The 26,134-nt window shown below is 41.9% G+C and overlaps 4 protein-coding genes and 1 long non-coding RNA gene across 6 annotated transcripts; 2 read left to right on the top strand and 3 right to left on the bottom strand.

Moving 5' to 3' along the window:
- Positions 1-41: 41 nt before the first annotated feature.
- On the bottom strand, positions 42-22,617 carry LOC119129008. The gene is made up of 2 exons (XR_005099116.1): positions 22,585-22,617; positions 42-2,183 (listed from the first exon to the last, which is right to left on the bottom strand). It is a non-coding gene; the product is annotated as an uncharacterized LOC119129008 (long non-coding RNA).
- On the bottom strand, positions 966-9,077 carry rap1gds1 (RAP1, GTP-GDP dissociation stimulator 1). Of its 2 annotated transcripts, XM_037261934.1 has the most exons (15): positions 8,683-9,077; positions 7,720-7,827; positions 7,528-7,650; positions 7,235-7,360; positions 5,699-5,845; positions 5,228-5,356; positions 4,813-4,938; positions 4,471-4,614; positions 4,270-4,401; positions 4,050-4,184; positions 3,772-3,897; positions 3,517-3,656; positions 3,302-3,428; positions 3,096-3,224; positions 966-2,935 (listed from the first exon to the last, which is right to left on the bottom strand). In XM_037261934.1, exons 1-15 carry the CDS (start codon positions 8,684-8,686, stop codon positions 2,808-2,810), a joined length of 1,824 nt encoding a protein of 607 aa, XP_037117829.1. In that variant the 5' UTR covers positions 8,687-9,077; the 3' UTR covers positions 966-2,807. The 2 variants fall into 2 exon arrangements, with proteins under 2 accessions (XP_037117829.1, XP_037117830.1); XM_037261935.1 differs by lacking the exon at positions 5,699-5,845 and having other exon boundaries at positions 8,683-9,075.
- Positions 9,918-16,249, top strand: slc1a1 (solute carrier family 1 member 1). Its single transcript, XM_037261937.1, has 12 exons — positions 9,918-10,330; positions 11,380-11,520; positions 11,583-11,675; positions 11,993-12,107; positions 12,173-12,215; positions 12,281-12,403; positions 12,751-12,935; positions 13,138-13,245; positions 13,539-13,661; positions 13,939-14,133; positions 14,200-14,334; positions 14,524-16,249. Exons 1-12 carry the CDS (start codon positions 10,231-10,233, stop codon positions 14,762-14,764), a joined length of 1,602 nt encoding a protein of 533 aa, XP_037117832.1. The 5' UTR covers positions 9,918-10,230; the 3' UTR covers positions 14,765-16,249.
- trmt10a (tRNA methyltransferase 10A) lies at positions 16,844-19,441 on the bottom strand. The gene is made up of 7 exons (XM_037261946.1): positions 19,049-19,441; positions 18,726-18,894; positions 18,598-18,669; positions 18,325-18,399; positions 18,016-18,165; positions 17,805-17,910; positions 16,844-17,728 (listed from the first exon to the last, which is right to left on the bottom strand). The coding sequence occupies exons 1-7, from the start codon at positions 19,234-19,236 to the stop codon at positions 17,541-17,543; spliced, it is 948 nt and encodes a 315-aa protein (XP_037117841.1). The 5' UTR covers positions 19,237-19,441; the 3' UTR covers positions 16,844-17,540.
- On the top strand, positions 22,036-25,534 carry serpine1 (serpin peptidase inhibitor, clade E (nexin, plasminogen activator inhibitor type 1), member 1). The gene is made up of 8 exons (XM_037261938.1): positions 22,036-22,187; positions 23,071-23,318; positions 23,426-23,650; positions 23,732-23,926; positions 24,006-24,204; positions 24,503-24,603; positions 24,790-24,876; positions 25,218-25,534. The coding sequence occupies exons 2-8, from the start codon at positions 23,072-23,074 to the stop codon at positions 25,340-25,342; spliced, it is 1,179 nt and encodes a 392-aa protein (XP_037117833.1). The 5' UTR covers positions 22,036-22,187; position 23,071; the 3' UTR covers positions 25,343-25,534.
- The last annotated feature ends 600 nt before the right edge of the window (positions 25,535-26,134 follow it).

Raw genomic sequence — 26,134 nt, 5'->3', positions numbered from 1 at the left:
ATATTTGAACCGGTGTTTAAAAACATAACATATTGTACATGTTTTTTTTTCAAAGGCTATTTTTAAACAACAAAAAATAGTTCTTGTATCAACTTCTATAAAAGTGGGTCATGACCTTGCAACAACAGTAGCGAACCACTGCTTTAGACCATGGCTTTAGCATTACTGGTATTTTAGCTCAAAAAAAAAAAAAAATCTATTTGCTTTACAATATTTGATGTGACTTTTTACGTAACCAATGAAGTGTTTGAGGGCGCAAACTTTACCCATGCAAAACGTTACATTACTGATGATGTTTCACGTATCAATTTACATAACTCAAGTCGTTTGAGGGTACAATTTATTTTTCTAGATTTTGACATTTTTGACTTTCAGAGGTCTTTGACGCTGTGAAGTATTTAGGATACAACTAGGTGTTTTTTGAAGGCTTTTAATGCACTGTTTTAAAAAGGAGTCAATAAGGACTGCTACACGTTAAGTTTTGATTATTCGACAGGAAATGTCATGTTTTATCATGTTTTTAACTAGGTATTATATTTGCTGCTTATTTGTGACGTACTCTATCTAACTGCACTTGAATCAAACCTGACACAAGCATCATGTACGGAGTTGTTGTTTTTTTCTAAACTTGACTCACCCACTGAAAAAAAGGCATTGTATTTGATATGTTTCACGAGTGTGTCATTACTTCTCACTGGCCATTGTACTACCAAATTGGGTAGTTTTAGATCACAGTAGATCCCACTAAAGTATTATTTATGATATGTTCTCATACATTACCTTGAAAATGAGGCTGCATTGAAAATAAATGACTGAAATGTGGATCAAGATTGTGTGAAAGAGCTTTGTAGCCAACACGTTCCGTTTGGGATTTGTATTGCATTCATGCTTTATCATGGCTCTGCATTCAGCGTAACATAAAATACTTCGAAAATTCTGATGAGAAAGAATCAAAGAGATGTACCCCCGCTACCTATCATCTTTTAATTATCTTGTTACAATCTTCCAAATGTACAACGTTTTTGACATTTACAACAAACATTTACGCATATAGTACTTTTATGCTGTTGCTATGGATACGACTCATTAAGAGCACAGATCTGATAAATAACCATTCAAACTTGTTTTTTTAAAAAACAGCAACAATGATATGGTAACATTTGTCATCGATTGGGACATGCCAAGATTTACAGTATATACGATGTATATGATGTATATGATAAAGCAATCTTCAGAGATTCGTTGGGGTGCCGGCTCATGCATGTCTTCACTGATGTGCGTTGAATTACCGACGCTAGCTGCGCTTTTATTCACTGCTGAAAGTGTAAACAAAAAAATATTTTCCCCTTTCGTGCTCCCAATGAGTAACCTCATAATATATCAACAGGTATTCGACAATTCACAGGCAGGGGGTGGGGGGGACTCATCTGTAAAGCCGACTGTTCCCACAGGCAATGATGAAAACACGAATGAGTTGCAATTTGGTCTAATATGCGTAACAATCAAGCAAAAGTCCTGGAAAACTCCTAGAAATGGCCCAAAAAGACCCTCAAATGGCTGCTTCAAGCCAAAATGGCTGACTTCCTATTTATTTTCAGGCAGGGGCTTTTGAGATGTTTTGTGGTTCTACCCATGATGAACATGCCTACCGAATTTAAATATCCTGCCTTGGCTGGGTTCTGTGGAAAAGGATCCCCGCCACAGATAAGTAAACAAAAAGCCGATCTGTGAGTCATTTTCTTAGTGAATGAGACATGACTCATGAAAGGTGCCTCCGTTCTTTTGTTCTGACTTTCTCCATAAATCTGTCGACCCAATGTCAGCAGATGGAACACGTAATGATCAACATAAATAAAACAAAACAAAAAAAGAAACAAAATACACATAAGACTCAAAACTCAACAAATCAAATAAAGGTGGATACGACTGGAGGAATCAGCCTATTTAGAGCAGGGGTGGGAAACCTACCTGTGTCGATGAGCGTGCGTAATGTCCCGTGCGCGGGTCAAATAAACCTCTCACACAAAAAAAACAAATCAGGGGAAGTGGGTGAAATTTCTAGATAAACTGAAAATAATGAATTTGACTTCTCAGCTTTGAATGCATATATCAAATATTTGTAACGCTTTGAGAGTGGTGTATGGTGTGTGGCATGCTGGGTATTTCTAAAAACCAAATATTTACTAAAAAGAGATGATTACATAAAAAGAATAAAAGGGTTTCTTGCGTCCAGCTGTTCAATAGTCTTTCCTGCAACATATCCAGCGTATTTCTGATCAAATTTTAAAAAATTATCTACTGTTACACGACCGTATATCATGGCATGAAAATAAATTTGATATTTAATCATTACATGTACGCTGCCCAATTTTATTTTGAAGTACAGTACTCGTTTTTTTAATCCACGATTCTACTGCTTCTACTGACGTTTTAGATTTATGCCGTCCTTTATGCACGTGGTTTCAAAGTCAGAATTTTGTGACTGTGACAGCACTAACATGTACAAATTGTAGGACTGAGGAAAGACTGACGCGTCGTAATCTGCTACCTTAACCTTAAAAAAAATCTCATTAGAATGGCTTTTGTGGCTTATGTGGTGGCAAGTGTAATAACATATTCATACGTGACATAAATCAGTCTGTCCTTAGCACGAGTCAAGAGGATGTCTGTGTGGCAGTTAATGCAACATGGTACCTTGGCACATGACGATGGGCTTACAGTACAAGGGGTAGCGCATTCATCGGGCGTTTGGGTGCGGTGGCTGGGGATTGTGAGAGGAGGGTGTGTTGACGGCGAATCCGGGCCACTTAGCTCTGAGCGGTTAGCCTCTGCTCCGTGAGCGACGCCTGGTGGGACACCGTCTTGTTTTCGTGCGAACGAAGCTTGGACACCACGTCGATGAACGCCCGGCTTTGGACTTCTTTGTGGAGGGGCTCTGAGAGCAGAGAGGAGGAGTCAACGCTTCTTCCTCAACATCCAAAAACAATCAGCACTACATTTGCTATTTAAATATTTTCAAGTCAGATACTGATCGAAGCCCACTAAGACAACAAAACTAAACCGTAATCTCGTGCACTGTGTGTGGGTGGTCTCACCGGAGCCCATGACAGCACAGATGAGGATCATGGAGTTGTATTTAATCTCTGGCGCGCTCCTCTCATCCGACAACAGCTTATGAAGCACAGCAACGAGGTTGGCTCCTTCAAAGTCCTTCTCCGCTGCAACTTTGAATGGATGGTAAGAACAATTCATTTGGCGGATTGATTCAAACGTGCAAGTCATTTCTTGACATTATTCTCACCCAAATCGAGCGCCGCAATGAGGCCCAGCGCCACCAGTGCTTCATTCTGCATGATCATGTGCTCACTGGTTGCCATGGTGACTAAGTGCTTGACTCCTCCTCCCTGGATGACTGTTCTAACAACATCCTGAAAAAGCACATTAAAAAATGTCAAATTTAACAATCGGTCCAAATGAGCCCAAAATATTTGCTTCAAACCAAAGTGGCCTTGAGACCTTGCTCTTGCTGTGTCGGATGAGAGCGGAAAGAAGCCTGTTGGACTCGCCCATCACCCCAGCGTGATCTTTGGCTTCGCACCACTCCACCAGCCGCTCCACCAGTTTCCCGTTGGTGCCAAGCTGGTCCGCTGCTTCCACTGCAACAAACATTGAGCAGGATTTTCACGACCACTCGCTCTATACGGAGATTCCCCCAAGATAATCGCGGCCTTGCTGTGTTGCTACGACAGGAAAGGATGAAAAGACTTCTACCTTGTGTGTCAATGAGCATACGTAAGGTCCCCAGAAGCTTAAACTGGACAGGCGGCATCTCAGACTGCAAGAACTTCAACACCACATCTGCAACTCCAGCTGACAGCATCTTGGATTTGTTCACAACTGGCGGGACATGACACACAACATGATCACGGTGGAATCCTCCTATGAGCAAATACGTCACACGACTGTACTATACGTTTATAGACGCGGCCGGTCGAAAAGCTTGGACCTCAGCACGAGAGAGTGTGTGTCCGAACTAAGATTCGGCTCACCGGGTATGGCCAGGTTCCGAAGAGCACTGAGAGCTGCGTGTTGAACTGTGACATTGCCTTCGTCGATGTGCCGATCCAACAGCTCCAAAAGCATCTCCACGATACCAGTGTCCACCATGTGGATGCAATTGCCATCTGTCCACAGGGTGAAAATAAACAACGGGTTTGGGGGTTGAATTATCGGCATGATGGAACAAACCGGCATCTTCGTCAGTCTTACCATTGCGGGCAAAATTAGCAATGGCAAGCGCACCAGCCAGTTGCAACTGGTGGTTGTGCGATGGGATCCAGGAAAGCACCCTCTGGAAGACACTGCCCTTCCCTCCCTCAAACAGCTTCTGCATGGACTCATCTGCACAGACGGTCAAGAATTATTAACAGGGATGGAGCTGGAGCGCAGATGTAAAAAGTGACTTTTTACCTCCGAGAAGCAGGAGCACCATCAGGTCAGAAGCTGTCTTCAGCTGGGCAACATCCTCTTCCCGCTTGCCGTCTACAGTCTGGCCCACCACCTCCAGGAGACATTCCACCAAGCCCGCCTCCACCATCTGCAATTTGATCACATCTGGACAGGAGCGAAGGGCAAGGATATAGATGATGTGAAACATTAGCACGGAACAATATCATTTGCTTTTTCGAACTCTAATAATTATACCCTTTCTACTATTATTAATAATATTTTTAAAATATAAAACTAATAGACAAAGCACTCAGAAATGCTTATCTCAGAAAAAAAAAAAGAGAGACAAATATGGCACATTACCATTTTCTGCGAGAGGAGCCAGGACCTCAAATATCATTTCTCTCTTTTCATGCTCCACTTGTTTCTGGAAAAGGCGCACCAGTTCCTCGGCGATGTTGGTGGAGGCAAACTGCTCCTTGCTCGACTCTGACAAGACAACAGAAGCTGTTTCAAAAATTGCAAAGGACGTCATCTCCATGTAGAGCTTCAATAACCATTTTACAATCCACATTTTAATTTGTCTGAGCGATTGCTTTCGCGGCTTGGTCAGTCATTCTTAAGCAGCTATTTTAGGGTTATTTTAGCCATTTACGGCGTTACTTCAAAAGCAAACTCGAGTTTGTGTCTGAACGCAATCAAGTCCGAAGCACGTATGCAGAACAGATAGATGGCACAAAATTTCAAATTTCTTCCTGGGTGCGGGCGAAGCACTCACCGAGCTCAGCTAAATTCCCAAAGGCGATGAGACACATTTCCGTCAGGGCGGCGTTGTGGGAATGGATGCCGAGCAGCTTCACCAGAGTGGGGATCACGCCCATGCTGATCAGCTGGCCTTGTAGGGAATCTAGAAGGGAACGTAAAATCGGAAAGACAATTTGTTAAAACTATTACGACTGTTCAGGACGCCATTAAAGGTTGTGAACACCTTCAACACATCTTCCACCAAAGGGCCCCAAATGGGTCGCAGGTCCATTTCTTATTACCTCGCTGTATGTTATTGATTAGTTTATGAAGTCTATATGTCGATCTAATTTCAGAGGTGAAACTGGGGGGAAAAAAATAGCAGAGCATGGTAGAAAGATGAGAAGAATGAAAAACGGCTGAGTTTTTTTGGTTTGGTTTTCGTTTTGATGGCGTACAGGAGAAGACCGGCGTATTAGATGACGGTTGTTCTGATGGTCATTACCATTATCATTGCTATAGTTCATCAGCATGCCACAAAAGACTGTCAAGAGCTTCTCATTTTCCGGCTCTGTATTTTGGGAGAGGGTTTTAATGTGTTCAGCTACTATCTGAGCCCCTCCTGCCAGGTCAACTGCACTCCTGCCCTCATCTGCAAAACAAAAGAGGCCGGGACAAATAATCAACCACAAAGGGGGGAAAAAATAATAAGGAAAAGAACCACTAGACAGAAAAAAAACAAAAGAAAAAAAACACGGAGTTATGTATTGTTCTATTCATACACTATCTCTGTAGCGTAATACAGTCAGTCAAAAAATATTTTTGTTGTTAATTTCTTGCGCGATTAGTGTTTGTCAAACATTGATGATGCACACTCCTGACAATAATTTTTTTGTCACTAATAGTACAGAGAATGATACTTCTGACTTTTATTTTGATCAGATTTTTAGCTAGGACACCTCAGACACTGCGCTAGCTCATGTAGCTTGCCTAATTCTTCGAGCAATCATCTGCAAGTGAAGAGCAAAAGTCCAAATGATAACTCCAGAAATTCTTGTCATTAAATGTGCATTGTTGTTGATTTCCATTTTAATGTGAGGAATATGCATACTTCACAATTTAAATGCCCATATGAGAAACTAAAGAGAAGCTCTATTGTCTTTCCCCAGCACCATTTTAAACAGGAACTGGATGAGGTCAAGTCAAGTCAAGTCAAGTCAAGTCAAGTCAAGTCAAGTCAAGTCAAGTCAAGTCAAGTCAAGTTTATTTGTATAGCCCTAAATCACAAGCAGTCTCAAAGGGCTTCACATAGACAAAAATTGACAATTATTCTCAAAGCATCCCCTGATCTTAAGCTCCCAAAAGGGCAAGGAAAAACTCAAAACCCCTGCCCGGGGAAAATGAGAAACCTTGAGATGGAAGGATCCCCCTTTCAGGATCACCAGGTTGTAATGGATGCAGAGAGGGCACAAATAATACATAATATGAAAATCAAAAAAGTGGATGTCCAAGTCAGAGTCAGAGAGAGGGACACGCTTCTTTACACTCCCACCATTGAGTCCATAATCAAGCCAAAACAAATGTCACATCCCACAGAATTCCACAGATGAGCGGGCTTTTCAGCACGGAACGCGCCAGAACCGACAGCTGGTATTTAAAGCTCGACAGCGGGCTGCGCTTTAATCCGTCTTTAAAACGTATCAAGTAGTACAAAAATTCAAAAGCAGTTTGCATCTCGGAAAGTGTCCAATCCCCATCCTTCAAAGAAGGAGGAAAACAATTTAAAAAAAACATAGCAACCATTTAGTATATCAATTGCTGTCTGAATCAGGTCATTTGCATTCCCGGGAAACATTCAATGTTTTATTGTTTTGAAGCAGACTGACGTTTACAGTGACCGAGACGATCTGCGTTACTGACGGCTCTGCTGTCCCCCCCGCAAATGTCACATTCCAAAGCACACAACGCTGGCGACCTGTTGGGCCCTGAAACCCAAAACCAGCTTCATGGGATTCTGCGTTCATATGGCAGAGCTACTTACGGCTGTCATAACAGATGTTGCCAAGAGCCCGGCCCGTCTGCAGTAGAATCTCCTGATCGGTGGAGTTCAACAGCTGAATGAGTGGAGGGATGAGGCCAGCTTCCACACAGGGAGTTCGCATGAACTCTAGTTGAGGAAAAGACTGTCAGTGCAAGTCATAAACCAGGGTGGCTCAAACTGAGTGTCATCTAATCTCTCTACTACATGTGGTTGAAAAATATTACTATAAAATGGCCGCTTCAAAACAAAATGGCTGACTCCCATATCTTTTTTGCTTGGAGCTGGACCCTCACCATTTTTGGCCACCTCTGCGATGATATTGGCAACTCTGGGTGCGCAGGATGACTGGGGGCTGAGCAGAGTGGCGAGCAGGGGTAGAACGCCCATCTCCTGGACCTTCACACTGGCCTCCGTGGCTACGGGAACCACACCCAGTTAACGGTAACCGTTAGAGCTCGGGTGAACACGTCTGGAAGAGTACTTACTGTTGTTGAGCAGAGCTTTCAGCAGACAGTCCAGACAGCCATCCACGCTGTCCGAGGCGCTGTCTGTCGACGCCAGTTTAAGTTTCGCCAAGGCGTCACTCAGGTTGTCTGGAAGCAAAAAGTTTCCGCTGAGTGATGGCTGTATTAAAAGATTCTTACCCCATCGCACATTTTACTGCAGCACAGACGTGGTATCTATAAATCTGATGCTAAAATGCATTATTACGTTTAACATCACAATTGTGGGAATTGAACATACGGCACAGTCAGCAGTTTTATTTCAATATACATGATATAGAAAAATGGATGTACAGTAGTGCTTTGAAATCCGAGTTTAATTCATTCCCTGACTACGTTTGTAACTCGGACAGAATCTCAATTCATCTTTTCTCACTGAGATGACTGCATGTAATTTAAAAAAAAAAAGAAAAAAAAAACACTCCAAAAACGAGAACCAACCCGTGGCTGCCACCAAGCCTTACCACAATGGCTTTTCAACAATAAATGCGCAAGGGTGAGTTGCTGACCGTAACTTATTAGTGACTGTCTAGTTCAGTTGCTGGTTGCTAGTATGTGGCCCTAGTTTACCGGAGCCCTGACCTAAATGAAGAAGGGGAAGCTCCAGTGAAGTAATATGCAGCCGGGGATTGTGTTGCGTAACAGCTGTAAAGATGAAGGAGTGCCATCTGCACCATCAACGGCGCAGCCGGCGGTGCCATTACGGAAGATGGAGCCCACACCCAAGCCTCCCGAGAAGCAGTACACTATTTACTGCCGTTGCAATGCAGCATCCTAATCACACATACAAGACACCCCCGCCCGCTAGGCTGCCATTTCCCCACCGCGTCGCTAATAACATAGCAACAGTGACAGGGGCTGTAATGACGTCATTATTAACAAATACCCGCCAAGGTGAATTAGATTGACAGGCTAGCTTGTTAGCTTAGCCGTTTAGCGACTCACCCATCTCGACGGGATGCTGCACCGGGAAAGAGACGAACGTGGGGGGGTGTGGAAGCTCTCCAGCTCGTCGTCGCGGGGTCTATTGAAGGCCAGCTCCCCCCGCGCATACACATACGCGCTGTTGATGCTGCTTCTGCGTCTTCTTCTTCTGCTTCTTCTTCACGCCACGCTTATCTTATCCACACAACGTCTTCGCTGATGTGGCGCGTGAGCTAACCAGTTAGCAATCAGCCAACCCAAGGGTAATAATCTGCGATTCGCTGTTGCTATACGATTAACTTCCTGTCATTGCCACCCCAAGCCAAGAGTGGAGTTGTTGTTTTTTTTTTTTTTTTTTTTGTAAGAGCGTCCTTTAAACTAAAGTACGGTGCCACTGATGAGTGTGAGCTCGGCAGGTAAGAGAAGTTTTCCGGATAAGCTTTCACAATAAAAAGGCGCAGGCACTCCCCTTCAAAGTGAAGGCGGCGATAAATCGGTAAGTAAACACTTCCGTCTTGGCTTTCAAAATAAAACGTCAACGACACTTGAGAACCGCACCAAATGGCAACGGAGCTTTTTTTTTTTTTTTTTTCAAAATATTCATATATCCACATGATTAACGTCTGTAATGATGTGGTTCAAATCAAATAAATTGGTAAAATCTTTTGTTCTTAACTTTCAGAATTAAAAACATTTGAAAAGCTAATCTTTATCAGCAGATACTGTTCAGATGAAATTCACGTGATCGGTCCTAATTTCCGATCAAGTCATTGTGATTGGGTCAGGACTACCCTATTTCATTTCATTTTTTCGTCTTTATTCTCGTAACAGTGCAAAATTGTTTTCTAACATTTCTTCGATTTTATTATATAAATTGTTTTTCCCCTATTTATACTACAATTTAAATCGTTGCCCTGTCTTACAGTTTTAATCTTGTAAAACTAATCATCTCCTCGTAATATTGCACTTTTAATCTTCTGTAAAACTGCAAAATTTCCCCGTCTTCATGACACATTAATGTCACAATCCGGGTTTGTTGATGCTCTACTTTTTTCTGTTGCAATCTCCTTAGAAAATACTGTCGGGCGTAGTCTCGTGAACCAGTAACTTTTATCACGTGACTTTTCGATGTTTGCGCTTCCCTCGGGCTTGTGTGCTCTTTTCTCGTCAATATTTCATTAGTTGCTTTTATCAGGTTTCTACCCCACCCTACCCTTAATATTGTTAACACCTTATACTATTATTGCGTTTTTTCTCGGTATATTCTTTTTCTCTCTCTCTCGTTTCGTTATGTGCAGGTTAATGTTTCACCCTATTAGTCATCACTGTGACCCTTTTGTGTTGGATTCTAATTTCCAGTAGGGGAGGCGAAATTGTCTGGGACACCTTGCTCTCCATCTTTCCTGTTTCACGCGCGCACGTAGCCGTCCTTCCTCACCCCCTCCCTCCGTCCCTCCGTTTCTGGCCATCAGCAGCGTCTGACGCGACGCAGCAGAGCCTCATCTGCTCGTGACATTCTGGCTTTTGTGTCCGAGCGAGGAAGGGGGGAGACCTTCTTCGTGGACCACCATGGACATGATGGGCGACAAAGAGCGGCGACGCCTCAGTTGCAAAGGCTTGCTGAAGAAGAACTGGCTGCTGATCGCCACAGTGGTATCAGTGCTGCTCGGTATGCATGCATGTGCATCCATCTCCATTTTATCATTCAGCCTCTTTTGCGGTGCACGCCGAGAGCATACGTGATGCTTTAAATGAAGGGTGGGGGAGCCTTTTCCTCATCGGGGGCCATCCAAAATGCATAAAAATAAAATAGGATGCAACCATTCAAGCAGCACTTGTGTATTCTACGGCGTGGTTCCATCTTGATTTGACTGCATGCCACCAATTCCATTTGCAAACAATAAAATGAGCACAATAAAGCCCTTATCGGAATAAAGTCAGAATCTTTAGTCATTTGGGACTTGATTCATGTAATGTTACGTCATCTGTTGACATATTATTACGTTATTCTCGACGTTTTGACTTTTTGCTGAGCTTTTATTTTCGTGACATAATGTCATAAATTCATTGTCATAACATTCCATCTTTTTTTGTAATATAACTTTATTCTCATAACATTGCAAATATGTATTGTAATAAGTTGTCTTTCGTTGCAATGTTCTCGTAACATTACACCTTTATTCTTTTAGCAATACAAAATGTTTTCTTATGACCTTTAGTCTCGTAACATTACGGCTTTTTCAGATCGTTCCGATTTTATTCTTCCCAAATTGCGTCTTTATTCTCCTTAGAATGTTTCGACTTTGTTTTTGTACAACTCTAAAACTATTTTCGTAACTTAGAAGATTACATCTTTATTCTTCGGATTTTCTCACAAAATTGCTGTCCATCTTTATTCTTAGAACATGACTTTTTTTATCTCGTAAAATGATCCCTGTAATACAATGACTTTATCGTAACAATACTTCACTCTTGCCACATTGCGGATAAAGTGTTTTAAAGTCTCGCGAGATTTGTTAAAGCCTTGTGTGCTTTTGTCATTTGTAATGGTTGCGTTCAATCAAACTGGCGTTATACGAGCCATATGCGGTAGTTACAATCAATGGCTAATAGCTGAGTTGAGCCTTTTTTTAATGAGGACACAACTCTTGTACTGTATGTGGCATACCATTAGAGCGTCTACCTCCACAATTGTTTTGTTGTTGCAATTATGTCCAGGGATCAGTCTGGGTGTTGCCGTAAGAGAGTACGCCTCTCTGTCCCATCTGCACAAGCAATATTTCGGCTTCCCGGGAGAGATTCTGATGCGAATGCTAAAGCTGGTCATCCTCCCGTTGATCATTTCCAGCATGATAACAGGTAAAAACACGTGACACAAATCGTGCGAGCTGTATGTTACAGTGTGTGCATCATGTGCACAGGTGTTGCTGCCCTGGACTCGGAGGTGTCGGGCAAGATCGGCTTGCGAGCTGTCATTTATTATTTCTCCACCACGATTATCGCCGTCATCCTTGGTGAGTTCAATGCGCATGTGTTTTGAAATACACTTGGGCGGTAGCGGGTGATCATCAACCGGACCTTTACCCGCATCATCTTGAGAAGCTTGTTTGTTATTTTGAACAAAAACTGCAACGTCAAGGCTTAATGTGACTTTGACACTAAGCAAGTAAAAAAAAAAATAATAATAATAATAATAATATTAAATATATTTTTAGTATAAGATGTGGGCCACTAAAAAATGGAGGCACTTTTGGCCCCCGTGCCGTAGTCTGGACACCTTTTTTTGGTCAAATCAAAATAGCTGATGGCATCCCTTGTGGACCCTTGGCAGGCATCATCCTAGTGATGACCATCAAGCCCGGAGTCTCTCAAACGGCGCAGCACATTGACAGAGCCGGAACCACGCCCAACGTCACCACCGTTGACACGCTGCTGGACCTCCTCAGGTGTGTCATTGAAATATTTCTGTTTGCATTATGACACATTTCTAACCATCATTTCTGATCAACAGAAATATGTTTCCGGAAAACTTGGTGCAAGCTTGTTTCCAACAGGTAAGCCAAAATACACCAGCGGGTGGCCCTCAGGTCACATGACGCTAACAAGTCTCTCACTTTAGTACAAAACCAAGCGCAAGGAGTTGGAGCCGCCTCAGAGGGTACCGGTCGCAGGTACGGACATTCCTCCTGTCACAAGTACGGACGTTCCTCCTGACGCGACCACTGTGTTTGATGCCGTGGAGGTAGGCAACTCTTACAATTTATCGTGACATTATTATTTGAAACGTTAGCTTTACCGATACCAAGTCTGCCACATATTGATAGTATTTACATTTATTTCCATCAGCAATTCATGGAATTTGTTCCTGCCTGGATAATTTGTTTTAATAATGTGGCCCTTGAGCACAAACGTTTGCGCAGGTCAAGGTGTGGCCTAAATTTATTTTTTCAAGTCAAAATGTTTTTTCTTTGAGGCGCAGCCTGGATGGGAAGCTAGCATGCTTGGGGGCGGGGCAAATCTGTTAATTCACTTAATTAGAGGAGATATGGAAATGTGAATAAACTGCCTCCTTGTACTCACTGTGGTCAGAACATCACCATAGACTACAAAATCAGCGGGACGTATTCGGACGGGATCAACGTTTTGGGCCTCATCGTGTTCTGCGTCGCGTTTGGACTCGTCATCGGGAAGATGGGTGAAAAGGGACGCATCCTTCTGGAGTTTTTTGATGCCCTTAACGATGCCACCATGAAACTGGTGCATATAATTATGTGGTAGGTGGTGCGCCATCAGTAAATATCATTTTGATTTTAAAGCCATTTGACTGTGTTGAATTGAATTTAGGCAGAATTTGAAATAAATGGCAACGGGGTTTCTGATTGGCTTGCTAATAGCCAATCAGAATGATCGATTGTCACGGACATCATCTTGCATACTGCATAATGGTACCATTCACTATCTGTTTGTTTTCTTCAGCTATATGCCAATCGGGATCCTGTTCCTAATCGCCGCCAAGATCATCGAGGTGGAAGACTGGGAGATCTTCCGCAAGATGGGTCTTTATATGGTAACGGTGCTGAGCGGGTAAGCCGGGCTGGATTTATACTTGACATTTGGGCCAATTCTCCCGTCCAGTGGCCACAGATAAGGCAAGGACATTTTGAAACTGCTCAACCTGCACATAGCGTAATGAAAGCTATAAGATCACACCTGTAAATCTAAGTAAGGGTCAGTACATTCTCTGCGGTAAGGTCTCAAGAAGGATACGGTTACACACTTCGACCATTATCCAAGATCAGTGGCCTTGTTTTGCTGCATGCTTGGAATGGGCAAAAGGAAGTCGCATCACCCGCCACGCGCCGTTGTTCTCGCCGTAGACTCGCCATCCACGCCATCGTCTGCCTGCCCCTCATCTTCTTTGTCATCGTGAGGAAGAATCCGTACACATTCACGCTGGGGATGGCGCAGGCCCTTGTGACGGCCCTCATGATCTCGTCCAGGTATTGTTCTCTTCATTCCCCTTCTACCTTCAGGGTGAGTCTGCTTTGAAAGAGGATAAAGAATACGTGCCGGTCTACATGTGTCGCTGCATCATTTGTGTTCTAATATCCGTTGCTTAAAGCGTTATACCTATCCGTGCTAAGTGTTAGCCTGTCAATGGCTTTTCCCATTATGTTTTAGCACTAAGCTATGGAGCTATGTGGTTGCACATCCAAAAACGTGCCCGATAGCAGTGTTGCGGTAGGTGAACGTCGGTGACTAGATGATGTGTTGCAGCTCTGCCACCCTCCCCGTCACCTTCCGCTGCGCTGAGGAAAACAACCACGTGGACAAGCGCATCACCCGCTTCGTCCTCCCCGTGGGGGCCACCATTAACATGGACGGCACGGCGCTCTACGAGGCCGTCGCCGCCATATTTATCGCCCAGCTCAATGACTACGCCCTGGATGTGGGGCAGATTGTCACCATCAGGTATCATGCAAGCTCACCTTCTGTAATCTCAGCTGCCCCATGTGACATGTCGCTTCTTCCTTGTAGCATTACCGCAACTGTGGCAAGTATCGGAGCTGCAGGCGTCCCGAATGCGGGCCTGGTCACCATGGTGATAGTTTTGACAGCCGTCGGACTACCTGCCAGTGATGTCACGCTCATCGTCGCTGTGGATTGGTTGCTGTAAGTGATAAGTTTCCATTCAGCTGGCCTGGGAGCTGCTTATCATTATCATGTGTCCCGTTGTTCCCACTGTATAGCAGCAACAATTAGCATTTTATGACACCGTTCCTCTGCCACGAATAAGAGGAAACGTTTTATTTGAAAAATATTCCAGTTCATAAGTGAGCCGTACGTGTGGTTCTGCCGCAGAGACCGTTTCCGCACCATGATCAACGTGCTGGGCGACGCGTACGGCGCCGGCATCGTCCAGAAGCTCTCCAAGCGCGAACTGGAGAGGATGGACCTGATCTCGGACGTGGATGTGGCAAACCCCTTCGCCTTGGAGGCTACGCCCGACGGCGACGAGTGCGACAAGAAATCCTACGTCAACGGGGGCTTCTCCGTCGACAAGACGGACGCCATCTCCTTTACCGAGACGTCACAGTTCTAGAATCCCCACCCCTCTCCTCTCCCCTGACCCCGCCTGAAGAAAGTGCCATATACTCCGAGGGGTAATACCTTCTATCAGCACCTATCATCAGCAATAGCAGCTTCCATTCATCATCACTGACATTTACGACTGATTTCAAGTGCTTCCTTTTTACACTGAAATGATACATTTATACTCCAGGAAAAGTCCTTTAGTGGGTGGATGGATGGATGGATGTATGGATGGATGGATGGATGGATGCGAGGTGTGTTTATTGAGCAGCGACATTCCACAGCGCAGCTTTATTTGCTTCTGAGTAGAAATGCACGGCTCCTATTAACTATTTGTACAGAATGTTACAACTGTGCCAAGCCTGTGAAGAGGTGAGTTGACTTGAAGGTTCGAGTCGTGAAACACTGTGAACTTTGGCCGCATATTAAGCGTACCGCCCTGTTCTCGAGAGAATTTAAGCCCAACGCGGGGAGGGGGGGGGATGTCTAATTGCGATATTACGAGGGGAAATGATTATGAGATTAAGGTGGTGAGAAAAAATGTTGAAGGGGTCATATGAGGGGGGGAAAAGTCATAAATTCAAGTTGTAGAGGGAAAAGTTGTAATTTTGCGTCAAATTTGTAATGTTGCAAGAATGAGATGTAATATCGGAACAAGTCCAACTGTTGCGAAAATGCTATGAGGAAAAAGATTAAGAGTGGAGTATTACAAAAAACAGAGTTAGTATTCTGTAAGGGGGAAAAGTCGGACGGAATATTGCCAAGTTGTGATTTTACAAGGTGGGGGCGGAATTGCAACTTCAGAAATGACAGTCGAGAAATTAGTCGGAAAAAATGGCAGCGTCGTGTGAAAAAGAAAGAAAGTGGCATGTTATAAGAAAAAAAAAAAACCAAATAGGAATTTTTAAGACTTGCTTTGAAGAAAATACCATATTTATTGTAAAGAAATATATGAATATTGTACTACACGACACTATTTAATAATAAAATCAAAATGTTCATAGGCAATGCAATGAGAATGTGGGAATGTTATTAGGAAACAAAGATTTATATTTACGAAAATTCAATATTTTGCTAATATTGTCCTATACTTGAATGCTATCATATTCAAATTATGTGCAGAATACAACATTATATCAAAAGTAGTAAATTCTCCCGAGAACAGGCTTCTTGAGTAGTGTCTTGTATTTAGGCTGTTACAAACTCGATAAGAACTTTTTTTTTTTTTTTGTGTGTGTGTGTTGTTGTTGTAAAGCAGCCAAATTACGCACACGCACACCGAGGAGACCAACGTACTGTACTCTATGCTCTTGTGACCTCCAGTCAGCTTTCCAAGTGTCACTCCGAGACACGACTTAATATCCTCTAACGCATTTTTGCCATCGAAAGCAGGACAAGGTTCTTCGGAGCGAACGTGGCTCGAGTGCTTGATGATTTTGTCGATTCATGTATTTGCTGTCCAGTATATGAATAAAAACAAGTCGCTTCCAAAGCACAAATGACTATTGATTGTTGCCAAACGGGTAATTCGCCGGGTTCTGTTATTTACGAGGTGGTACGGGAAGAAAAAAAGCTGACGGAAATAGAAGCCCGCTTCAGCACATCTCGTGCAATAGATCCCAATGTTCTTCTCGTAGCCGCTGATGTACGGCCGTGGACACTCGCTTCGCCGTTGGCCGTTAATGGCCTTGCCTTGATTTAACGCGAGTGCGCGCGCTTAGCCAGGCGCCGCGTGAAAAGTCAATGCGCCTCCAACATTGCTTGTAGCCGATCCTTCCACAAGAGTTGATCGACTCCAATGTCGTTAAATTATGAAGAAAAAATAAATTACATTTGCAAAGTTGTGCTACGACAAATTAAAAATTAAGATAGTTAAATTATAGTTATAAATAACTTTATAGGCGCTAAAAAGATTGATTACGTGTCATATTTAATCTGAGATATACGTTTTAATGTTTATTTTAAAAATATCTTGGCTTTTGTTTAGTACATTAGGTTTTGGAGATTTTTTTTTTTTACTTTTGACCTATAAAGCTTGCGCAATACAGATTTGACCAAGTTATAGCAATGAAATTCCAGGAGAAAAGTCCACCTTTGGCTGAGCAGTTTACTTCCAGACCTGATTATAATATTGTCAACATTTTTTGCCCAGTGTAATTTGAGCAAAAAAAAAAAAAAAGTTGATTCCAAATTAATTTGAAGAGAATCAAACTGTAATGGAGCAAATACATCAATTGTAATTTGACCAAAAAAAGTAAGTTTTTCAAGAATAAAATCATTATACCATGAACCTCTTTGTTTATTTGACAAGTGGGAATAAATGGCCATTTATTCTAAAAAAAAAAATTTTTTACAAGGATAAAGTTGTAATATTGCAATTTCATGAGAAATGGATAAAAGGAAAATTACTTTAAGAATAAAGTTGTAAGATCACAAGCATTTTTTAAAGAAAGAAGGCGCATTATGAGCAAAAAAGTCATTCTACAAGAATAAAGTCGTAATATCAGAAAATTACACAAATCTTTAGAAATAGAAAATTCCCCACCTCAATAATCCAACTTCATTCCTGTAAAATGACAACTTTGTGTTTCTAATATGTCTGTGTAGCATTTTAATAAACATCTACACATTCATGATGTCATCCCAATGGATTTGAAATCAATTTGGCACATTTAAAAAGCAAAATTCACAATATGGAAATGAAATGCCAAGTTAACTAAGGAAAGAGTCCAAAAGAAAAATAAAGCTTTCAATAAATAAATTATCCGGTAGCACAATCTCGGGGCTCACTTGTCGTTTGGTTGGGGCTCCTCCTCAAGGTCCGAGTGCTCCTCTGGTTGGTCCTCTTGGCCATCCCCGTCCGGGTCTGCCGACCCCGAAGTCACGGCCTTGGCTCCTTTCCTCGGAGGTAGTACGGAGAAGAATGCGTCCTGCCAGCTGCCTTTCTCCACATATGCCAGGATGATCTCGAACACTGACGGGGGAAAAAAAAAAACAATGCATGCAAATCCTGACAAGACGAAACAAAGAATGGGAGAACATTTCAATACCGTGGTTGACCGCCAGAACTTTGCGACTGTTCATCTGGACGAAGCTGTCGAGGGGAAGCTGGGCGTGACAGAGTCCCAGATTCTGGGCCCGCTCCATTGTTATTCCCTGCAAAGTCGGCACAGAGATAGAAATGAAGGTGGGCAGGGAAACGCACCTTGAGGAACACCTCGGATATTATCCGAGACAGCTTTTGCCGCATGCGATCCAGACCTTGTGATGATTGTGGTCCACCAGCCCGCCAATCACGTACGCCTTTTTGGGGTCCAGTTCTTTCAGCACGTTGGGGGAGTCTGACGTCAGGTAGACCACATCCTCCTTAGCCAATACTTCACTGTAGTGCTCCAATTTAATGTGGATATCCTGTGCAAACAAACATATTTTTTGAGTGAAATTACAAATAAATATATATTTTTTAAAAAAATCCTGGAATTACTTCTTCTCATGAAACATCTATTTTCCGAGAAATATTCAGAAATTTCTATTACGTTTTTTGTCATAATATTGAAGAGGTGTGCTCACTTTCCAGTTGATCCATCCTTTGTCTTTTTCATCCATACTCTGTTTGAGTTGTCCTCCAAGGCTTGTCAGATAAAACTGGACAAGAGAAACAAAAAAGTTGTCTGTAGTCCTGTATTGGATAAAACACATCGTTTCCTTTGATGCATTCAGTGCAGCGTGTTTTTAATCATTTGAACCAATCGTTACAAACACGCAGGCTTTTTTTTTTTTTTTTATATTCAACGCCCGTTGTCTCTTCTGGAATAAAATCTGACAAAGTGAGCGGCAATCCACCTGGACTGGATGAGAGGCTCGTCTGTTTTCAGCATAGCATCTCTGGATCTGCTTGTGGAGCTTGTGCACATCCTGAGGAGAGATCAACTGAGAACTGGGACGGAGATGTTGGAATGGATCCAGTTTACCTTGGTTAACATGAGGTCGTCAAAACTGCAGTCCACCACCAGCCTGAGCGAGGTGGGCGTCACCTCTCGCCGTGGGCGCTTCTTGGCCCCGCGGTCTTCACCTTCATTCTCCTGATGATTGTTTTGCCTCTGGATCCGCCGCTGCTGCTTCCTCTCCTTGCGCTTCTGCCTGTACCACGACACGTCAAGTTAATCAGGCAGCAACATGATCTCTATGTATGAGAAACTGAATCTGTCAAATTCAGTATTTTTACACTTTCATGGTACAATTTCATTTAATTATTTATTGCGATTTATAATACGATAATAAATTGTCTTCTTACTTTCTCATCTCCCTCTCCTCCTCCCATTTCTGCTGTTTTAGAAGCTTTTTCCTTTGCCTTTTGGACAAAGGTTGCTTCCCGGTGGCTTCTTCGTCTTCTTTGTCAACCTCCACTATATTATTTTTGAGAACATTATTATTATTTTGGATTTTGTTGTCATCGGTCTTCACGCGGTCCTCATCATCCATTTGTTAATTTAAACGTTCTACCCAAAGTAAACGACTCAGCAGTGTTACTATTTGATTATTTTAACACCCGCATAGAGAATAAGGTATGTTTAAATACAATCATGAATTCAACCAACGATTGTAATCAGAAGTAAATTATAACGCGTAAACAAGCACGTCAACGTTCATCTGAGTTTACACATGGCGGCGCGTAATTTTGACGTCATTTAAGCTTGCCTGGTGCGTTCAAATGCCTCCGTTCACCTTACCGTCGCTTTTTTTCAGCCATTTAAACGTCGTTTAATCGACATTTTCTTACACAAGGTGGGCCAAACGTTCTTTTGGTTATATTTACACTATTTCAATTACAAATTACATTAGTTTCAAAACTGCGTTTCAATTAACGTTGAGTGCCTTAATGGGGGATGTCAACAGTTTATGTTAGGATTCGGAGTTACTAAACCAAACTAGCTTTAGTCTTTTAAACATGGGTTAAGGGTGAAAATGATGGTTTCAAGGCTAATTTTGAGGTTTATAGCTCGAGTGTGCCATCAATCCATTTTCAATCACTTTTATAAACCATCCCTGTTTTCACCCTTTGTCTTTGTTTACATCCAACCACGAATATATCCCTTTTTCTTTCCTTCCTTCCACTCTGTCTGTGATACAAATTGTTTGCTCCATATTATCCTTACTTAGGATGGTCCTTCCTTCATGCATCCTTTCTTTTACACATCCTTCTTTCCTACAATTCCTACTTTTTGCCACCTTTCCTAACTTGCATCCTCGTTTTCCCTTCCTTCCTTCCTTCCTTCCTTCCTTCCTTCCTTCCTTCCTTCCTTCCTTCCTTCCTTCCTTCCTTCCTTCCTTCCTTCCTTCCTTCCTTCCTTCCTTCTCCTTATTTCCCACATTCCTGCCACTTACCCATTTTACCTCAGTTCTATCTTACCTTCCTACAGTCCTTCTTTCCATCATCCCTCCATTCCATCCATAGCCTTTTAATTTTTTCATTCTTGAAGTCATGTGTATTATCTAACCTGGATGATGACATTTAGAAGTATTTTTTCCCAATATTTCCATGTTTGTGTTCAGAAAAACACTTAAGCACACATCAGGAGTCATTGAGCAGTAAGAAGGAATGGAAAGGATGAAGTGTTGCTTAGTCAGCGAGGCGGCGGCCAACTTGAACACAACGCACTCACGCTTCTCTTATACAATCCACCAGTCACAGCTTGTATGTACTGGACAGTTGCCATGACGAGAGACGCCATCAGTAGAAACAGGAAAATAATTGACCGTCCATCATCAAAAATCCTCACTATATTACACTTTTTAAAAATATATTTTTTGGATGCTTTTGCCATGTGTAACCATTTATGGGCTTTATAGCTTGTTAAAAAAGATCCCAGGGCTATGTAACTAACAACAAACAGATGTTTTGATGCATCTTTTTATATTTAGAGACAATTGTTCTAGTCTGTCTAAAACTTTCCTTTTCCATATATGGTGTGGGTGCCTAAAAGTCTTCCAGTTAGATAAGAAATGATCCCATTGGGACTATTTGGGGGTTGCCAAATGTCTGCCCCCCCTCCCACAGAGAATGGAAAAATCATGCTGCTTCCCGTTTCTAACCAGATGCTTGGTGAGTAGCATGATGAGGAATGCTAGTATTCCCTTGAAATTATGTTCTTTTAATGTGTCACCCTCCAGAGATAGCTCACATGTGTGACTGTATTCACGATAAACTAAATAACAATTTTTTTTAGGTGCGTGGGGTATGCATAAAATAGCATATGACGAGAATGAAGTTGGAATTGTACCTCGGGGAAAAAGTTGCAATAATATCTGTGGAAAAAACGTGAAAAATTACGTTGCGACTCATGGGGTCATCGTCAGTCCGGTCAAAACCAGCTAGCAAAGTTGAAGAATTCATGCCGACTTATGTATTTGTGTGCTTTGTGTATTTTTAAACAAATAAAAATGTATTTCAATACCTTCAGATACGAGTTTCATTTGTTCCGTTACTACTACCACTAATACTGCTACTGCTTCTCCAACAACACATTAAGTTGCTGTCATATTAAAATCATTTTTCAATAGAGATTAAAGAATTTAGGCCTAAAAGTATTGTTATATTATGTCTACATGTGTTGCTGCACAGTATGTGTTTAAATCACACTCAAATTGATGCTAACCGTTAGCATGTCAATGTGATTTTCCATCACGTTAGCATTAAGCGGCAGTTTTGAACACAGCTTGTAATTATCTTTGTTTTCTGTCGGTCGGTTTGATATGTCAATCAAATGCACAATTGTGATGTCGTAATGCAAGATCATGAGTTGGCATATATTTTTCCGCCTTTGGCTTGACTGAAGCGTCATTCGTCGGCTTCCCGGTGCTGACGCAGTGTTCGTGTGTCAATCATTTTTATTTTTTTTTAGATTACGTTGAGCAGAAAGAATGAATTTGGTTGTTAGTAAAACAAAAAAGATCTCAAATGAATGATGTAGATGTTTGACTATTCCCACAATTTGGGTATTAGTAAGCATCAAAGTATTTTTGTTCATTGTTATGGCATTGATCATCGCAAAGAGCGCACTTTCCCCTTCTGGGGACAGTGACTTTCCAGCATACCAGAGGAGTGTGTGTGTGCGTGTGTTTTGTTAGCAGCGAGGAGAAAACACCAAAGTGACTTTTTCCACTCACTAAATAGAAAGGAGGAAGACGTGGGCGGACGTGTCAATGTGTCAGTGTACGAAAAGGAAGCCTTTCCAGACAGTGCCAAATGACATCATCATCACAAATAACCTCTGTGTGCACAAGCGTGGGGGGGGGGGACTTCAGACCAGACCACGACTTCGTGCGTATGCGTGGGTGTGCAATGCCTATAAAAGTAAAGGAACTCCCCGAGTCATTTACATTCAAGCAGTAGCCGCAGTAAAGCAGACAGCCTAGAAGACGACAGCCACAAGGTAAGAACTTATTTCGAAATTGTTTGCTGGCTACATTTTTTTTATTTTTTTATCCTGCAATGCTTGTCCATTCAAAGAGATTTTCTTTTCTGTTTGAAAACTTGGGCGTGAATTTGAAGGGGAAAAAGCTGCAAGGAGAAAAATTGTAAGAATAAGAAAAAAGGCAATATTGTTACATGAGAAAAAGTTGTAATGTTATTAGAAAATGACATGTTGACCGCGTAATGAAAAAAAATGCAATTTTGCAATTTGCAAAAAAAGAAAATGGGAATTTTCCAAGAAAAGTAGTAAAGTTGTAAGAATAGATTGCAATGCAACAAGAAAAAGCCCTTAATGTTGTTAGAAAAAAAAGTAATTTTCATATCGACAAATGTTATGGGTAAAATAATTGTATGACGAGGGGAAAAAGTCAAAATACTGAAAAATAGAAGTTGGAAGCCACATAATGAAGAAATGTCAACTTTTGCAATTTGCTCCGCAATGTTTGCGCAACAGTGACTGGTTACGCAAACACAACCAGACTGAAAGGTCAGCGGCCAAAAAGCGCACTTGTCTACTGTCTCAGACGGCAAACATGTGTGAACACGTGGGAACTTTACCGGAACGGTTGTCATCACTTCAAAAGATTAATTACCATTTTCCAGAAACATCTTTGAACAATACAGTCGCAAATCGTAATGTCACGAGCCACATTTTTCGGAATTTGATTCTCATCAATAACGATGTGAACAAAAACAGAATTGTACCAAAAATATTTCTGAGAATAAAATTGTTATTCTAAAAGAAAAATGTTAGGAGGAAAAAAAATCAACATTCGTGTGGAAAAAAAAAAAGGATATCCTAAGTTCATCTGTTCATTCTAACAAAATCTTTTCTTCGGCAGGATGTTTTGCAAGTACGTAAGCGTTATGCTGATGCTGGCCGTGAGCGGAGAAGTCGTGATGGGCTCTCTGCAGGACAAGCAGAGCGACTTGGGTTTGAAGGTCTTCGGCCACCTGGCCGGAGCTTCGTCCCATCAAAACGTGATTTTCTCCCCGTACGGCGTTTCCTCTGTCCTGGCGATGGCGCAGCTCGGCGCAGCGGGGAACACTCGCAAGGCCATGACCGCCGCCATGGGATTTTCCCTGCAAGGTGACGCCCAGAACATTCATCCATTCATCTTCTTTTGGATCAAATATCGTCACGATATTTATTTGGAACTTTTGTGAAAATTCCAATGGAAAATATCTCTCTTGCAGAACGAGGAATGTCTCGACAGCAGCGCTTGCTGCAGCGCGACCTCCACGCTGAGGAAGGCTTAGAGATGGCCAGCGGAGTCATGGTGGAGAGGAAGATGAGCCTGGAGAAGGGATACCGCCAGGCCCTGTCCAAGGCCTTCAGGAGTCACCCGCACCAAGTGGACTTCACCAGGCCTGACCAGGCGGTGGACATCATCAATGCCTGGGTCTCCGACCACACTGCAGGTACTGAAAAGTCATCATGTTAGTGTAAGGAGTATTACAACCGGCCGTTCAGGAATCAAACCTGTTATGACCGTTTTGCAGGCGCAATTCCCGAGTTCTTGTCTCGGGGATCTCTGAGCGACGAGACTCGCCTGGTGCTTCTCAACGCCCTCCACTTCCAGGGACTCTGGAAGGTTCCCTTCGACCCCAAGCTGACACACGAGAGGATGTTTCACTGCGCTAACGGCAGCGCCGTACCCATTCATATGATGACACTCACCAACCGCTTCAACTACGGTAATGTCAAAACAGCAGAAAAAAACGACTCGAGTATTTGTATTTCTTGGTTTACAAATCTCCCCGACTGCATCCACAGGGGAGTTTGTGACCGGCAGCGGCGTGGACTACGACGTGGTGGAGATCCCATACGAGAGCGACTCACTGAGCATGCTGCTGGTCTCGCCCTTTGAAGCCGACGTGCCGCTGAGCATGCTTACCGATGACCTGAGTAGCCAGCGGATCCGGCAGTGGAGAGCCGAGCTAAGGAGCGTTCGGAGACAGTTAACCATGCCGAGGTATTATTTCCAACTGTGAGAAATCAAGTTGTCGTTTTACAGAAATGAAATCATTTTCATGTCAGGGGGGAAAAAACAACATGTGAGAAAAAGTTAGTCATTTTTTTACGGAATTTTTTTAAAATAATTATTTATAAATGTATAAATACAAAATAAATATATGATTAATAATGAAATAATTGGAATGAATACAAATTCATTTATAATATAATAAATAATTTTGTGGGAGAAATTTGCTCTTTTTTTCCCAGCTTCTTAGCGTAGAACAAGAAGATGTAATGTTTGTTGCTGTTTGCAGGTTTACGTTGAACTCGGAGGTGAACTTGAAGGCTGCACTCGTCAGCATGGGCCTGGGCAACATGTTCAATCTGGCCACTGCCGATTTCTCCCGCATGACAAGTGAGTCAAACAACAAAACACATTTGACCAGATTGTCCCACAATTGAAAGTATGAAATGAACATTCACTGTCATTAACGGATAGAGAAGTCAAAGATCCATTATTTTAAATGGACTGGCACTTATTTGAGCAGACCTCTGCATTTTTCCAACTACAGAGTATTTAACGGCTGATTCTTTCCTTTAGCTGACGAGAAGCTATGCGTGTCCAAGGTCCTGCAGACGGTCAAATTTGAGGTCAACGAGCAAGGAACAAAAGGAGCTGCGGCCACAGGTAATGCATTACCTCAATTGCAAATGGGAGAGGTGTTTATTTGTAAACGTTGAAAGATGCACACATTACGGGGCAACCGCATAGCATTACTTGAACATTGTACTTTGAGTAGTTCATTTTACTCAATAAAATAAATGGTCACGTAAGAATAATGTCATTGAGTACTAGTGGGAATAACATAACTGATGGTACGAAGATGAAATGGTAATTTAAAATAAAAAATAAAATGGTCACGTTACAATAAATAAGTCCTGACGTATTTGACAAAATGGGATCATGATGAGAATAATGTTGCAATTTTGTGTAAACTATTTTATATTAACATTTGTGTGTTTTTTCAGCCGCTGTGCTGTTTTCCCGAATGGCAGTTGAGGAGCTCACTTTGGATCGGCCTTTTCTCTTCTTGATCCAGCACAAACAAACGGGAGCCATTTTGTTCATGGGCCAGTTCAATCATCCCGCTTAAGAAGCCAATAGAACTACTTTCACTGTGCCCGACTACTGCTGGACACCAGAAGAGAAATTTTCAAAACCAGGACTTTACTGACATGAATGACACTGTTGCACTTGCTTTTTCTACTCATTTTCATTTGTTGTCTTGTCGCCATGCTATTTGTATTTATATTGTATTTATTAAAAGATTTATATTCTGTTTTAACTCTCTTTTTTGTGAATTTTGAAAAGTCAATAATTGCAGCCTAAGCCACATTTTCTTTCACCATGAAATTCGAAAATGCACAAGATTCAATCAACACCTATTAATGAAAAAAGTGGTAACAGTACAAAAGTATTTTTTTAAATATATATTTAAAATAGTGGTAGCATTATGAGAATATAGTATCTGGTTAGAAAAATACTTTATGAGTCTCAAGAATATAACGCAATTTTTATGAGAATAGTAAACTGCAAGAATAAAGTTTTTATTTTATATGGAATAGAAGTGTTAATGTTCAGAGCGTTGGTATTTTGGACAACAAAAAATGACGAGAATAAACTTATTCATGAATTAATTAATAACTAATAATTGTTTGCAATAAAAGTCATACTGTCATGAGAATAAAGTTGTAAATCAACATTTTAAAAATGTGGCAACGTATGAAAAATCCTAATTTTATTTTTAGTGAGAAAAGTTGTTGGCTAATACTTGGTTTAAGAAGTGACCACGCCATGTCCCATTGTGCCAAACCTCTAAAGATTTATTCATAATTTTTTTTTAGATTGCTTCTTTTGAAACATGGGTGTTGTTGATTCGGGCAAT

This window comes from Syngnathus acus, chromosome 10 (genome assembly GCF_901709675.1).
Source record: "Syngnathus acus chromosome 10, fSynAcu1.2, whole genome shotgun sequence".
Taxonomy (NCBI): domain Eukaryota; kingdom Metazoa; phylum Chordata; class Actinopteri; order Syngnathiformes; family Syngnathidae; genus Syngnathus; species Syngnathus acus.
The sequence above is the reverse complement of the archived record's forward strand: the minus strand, read 5'-3'. Positions and strand labels throughout refer to the sequence as shown.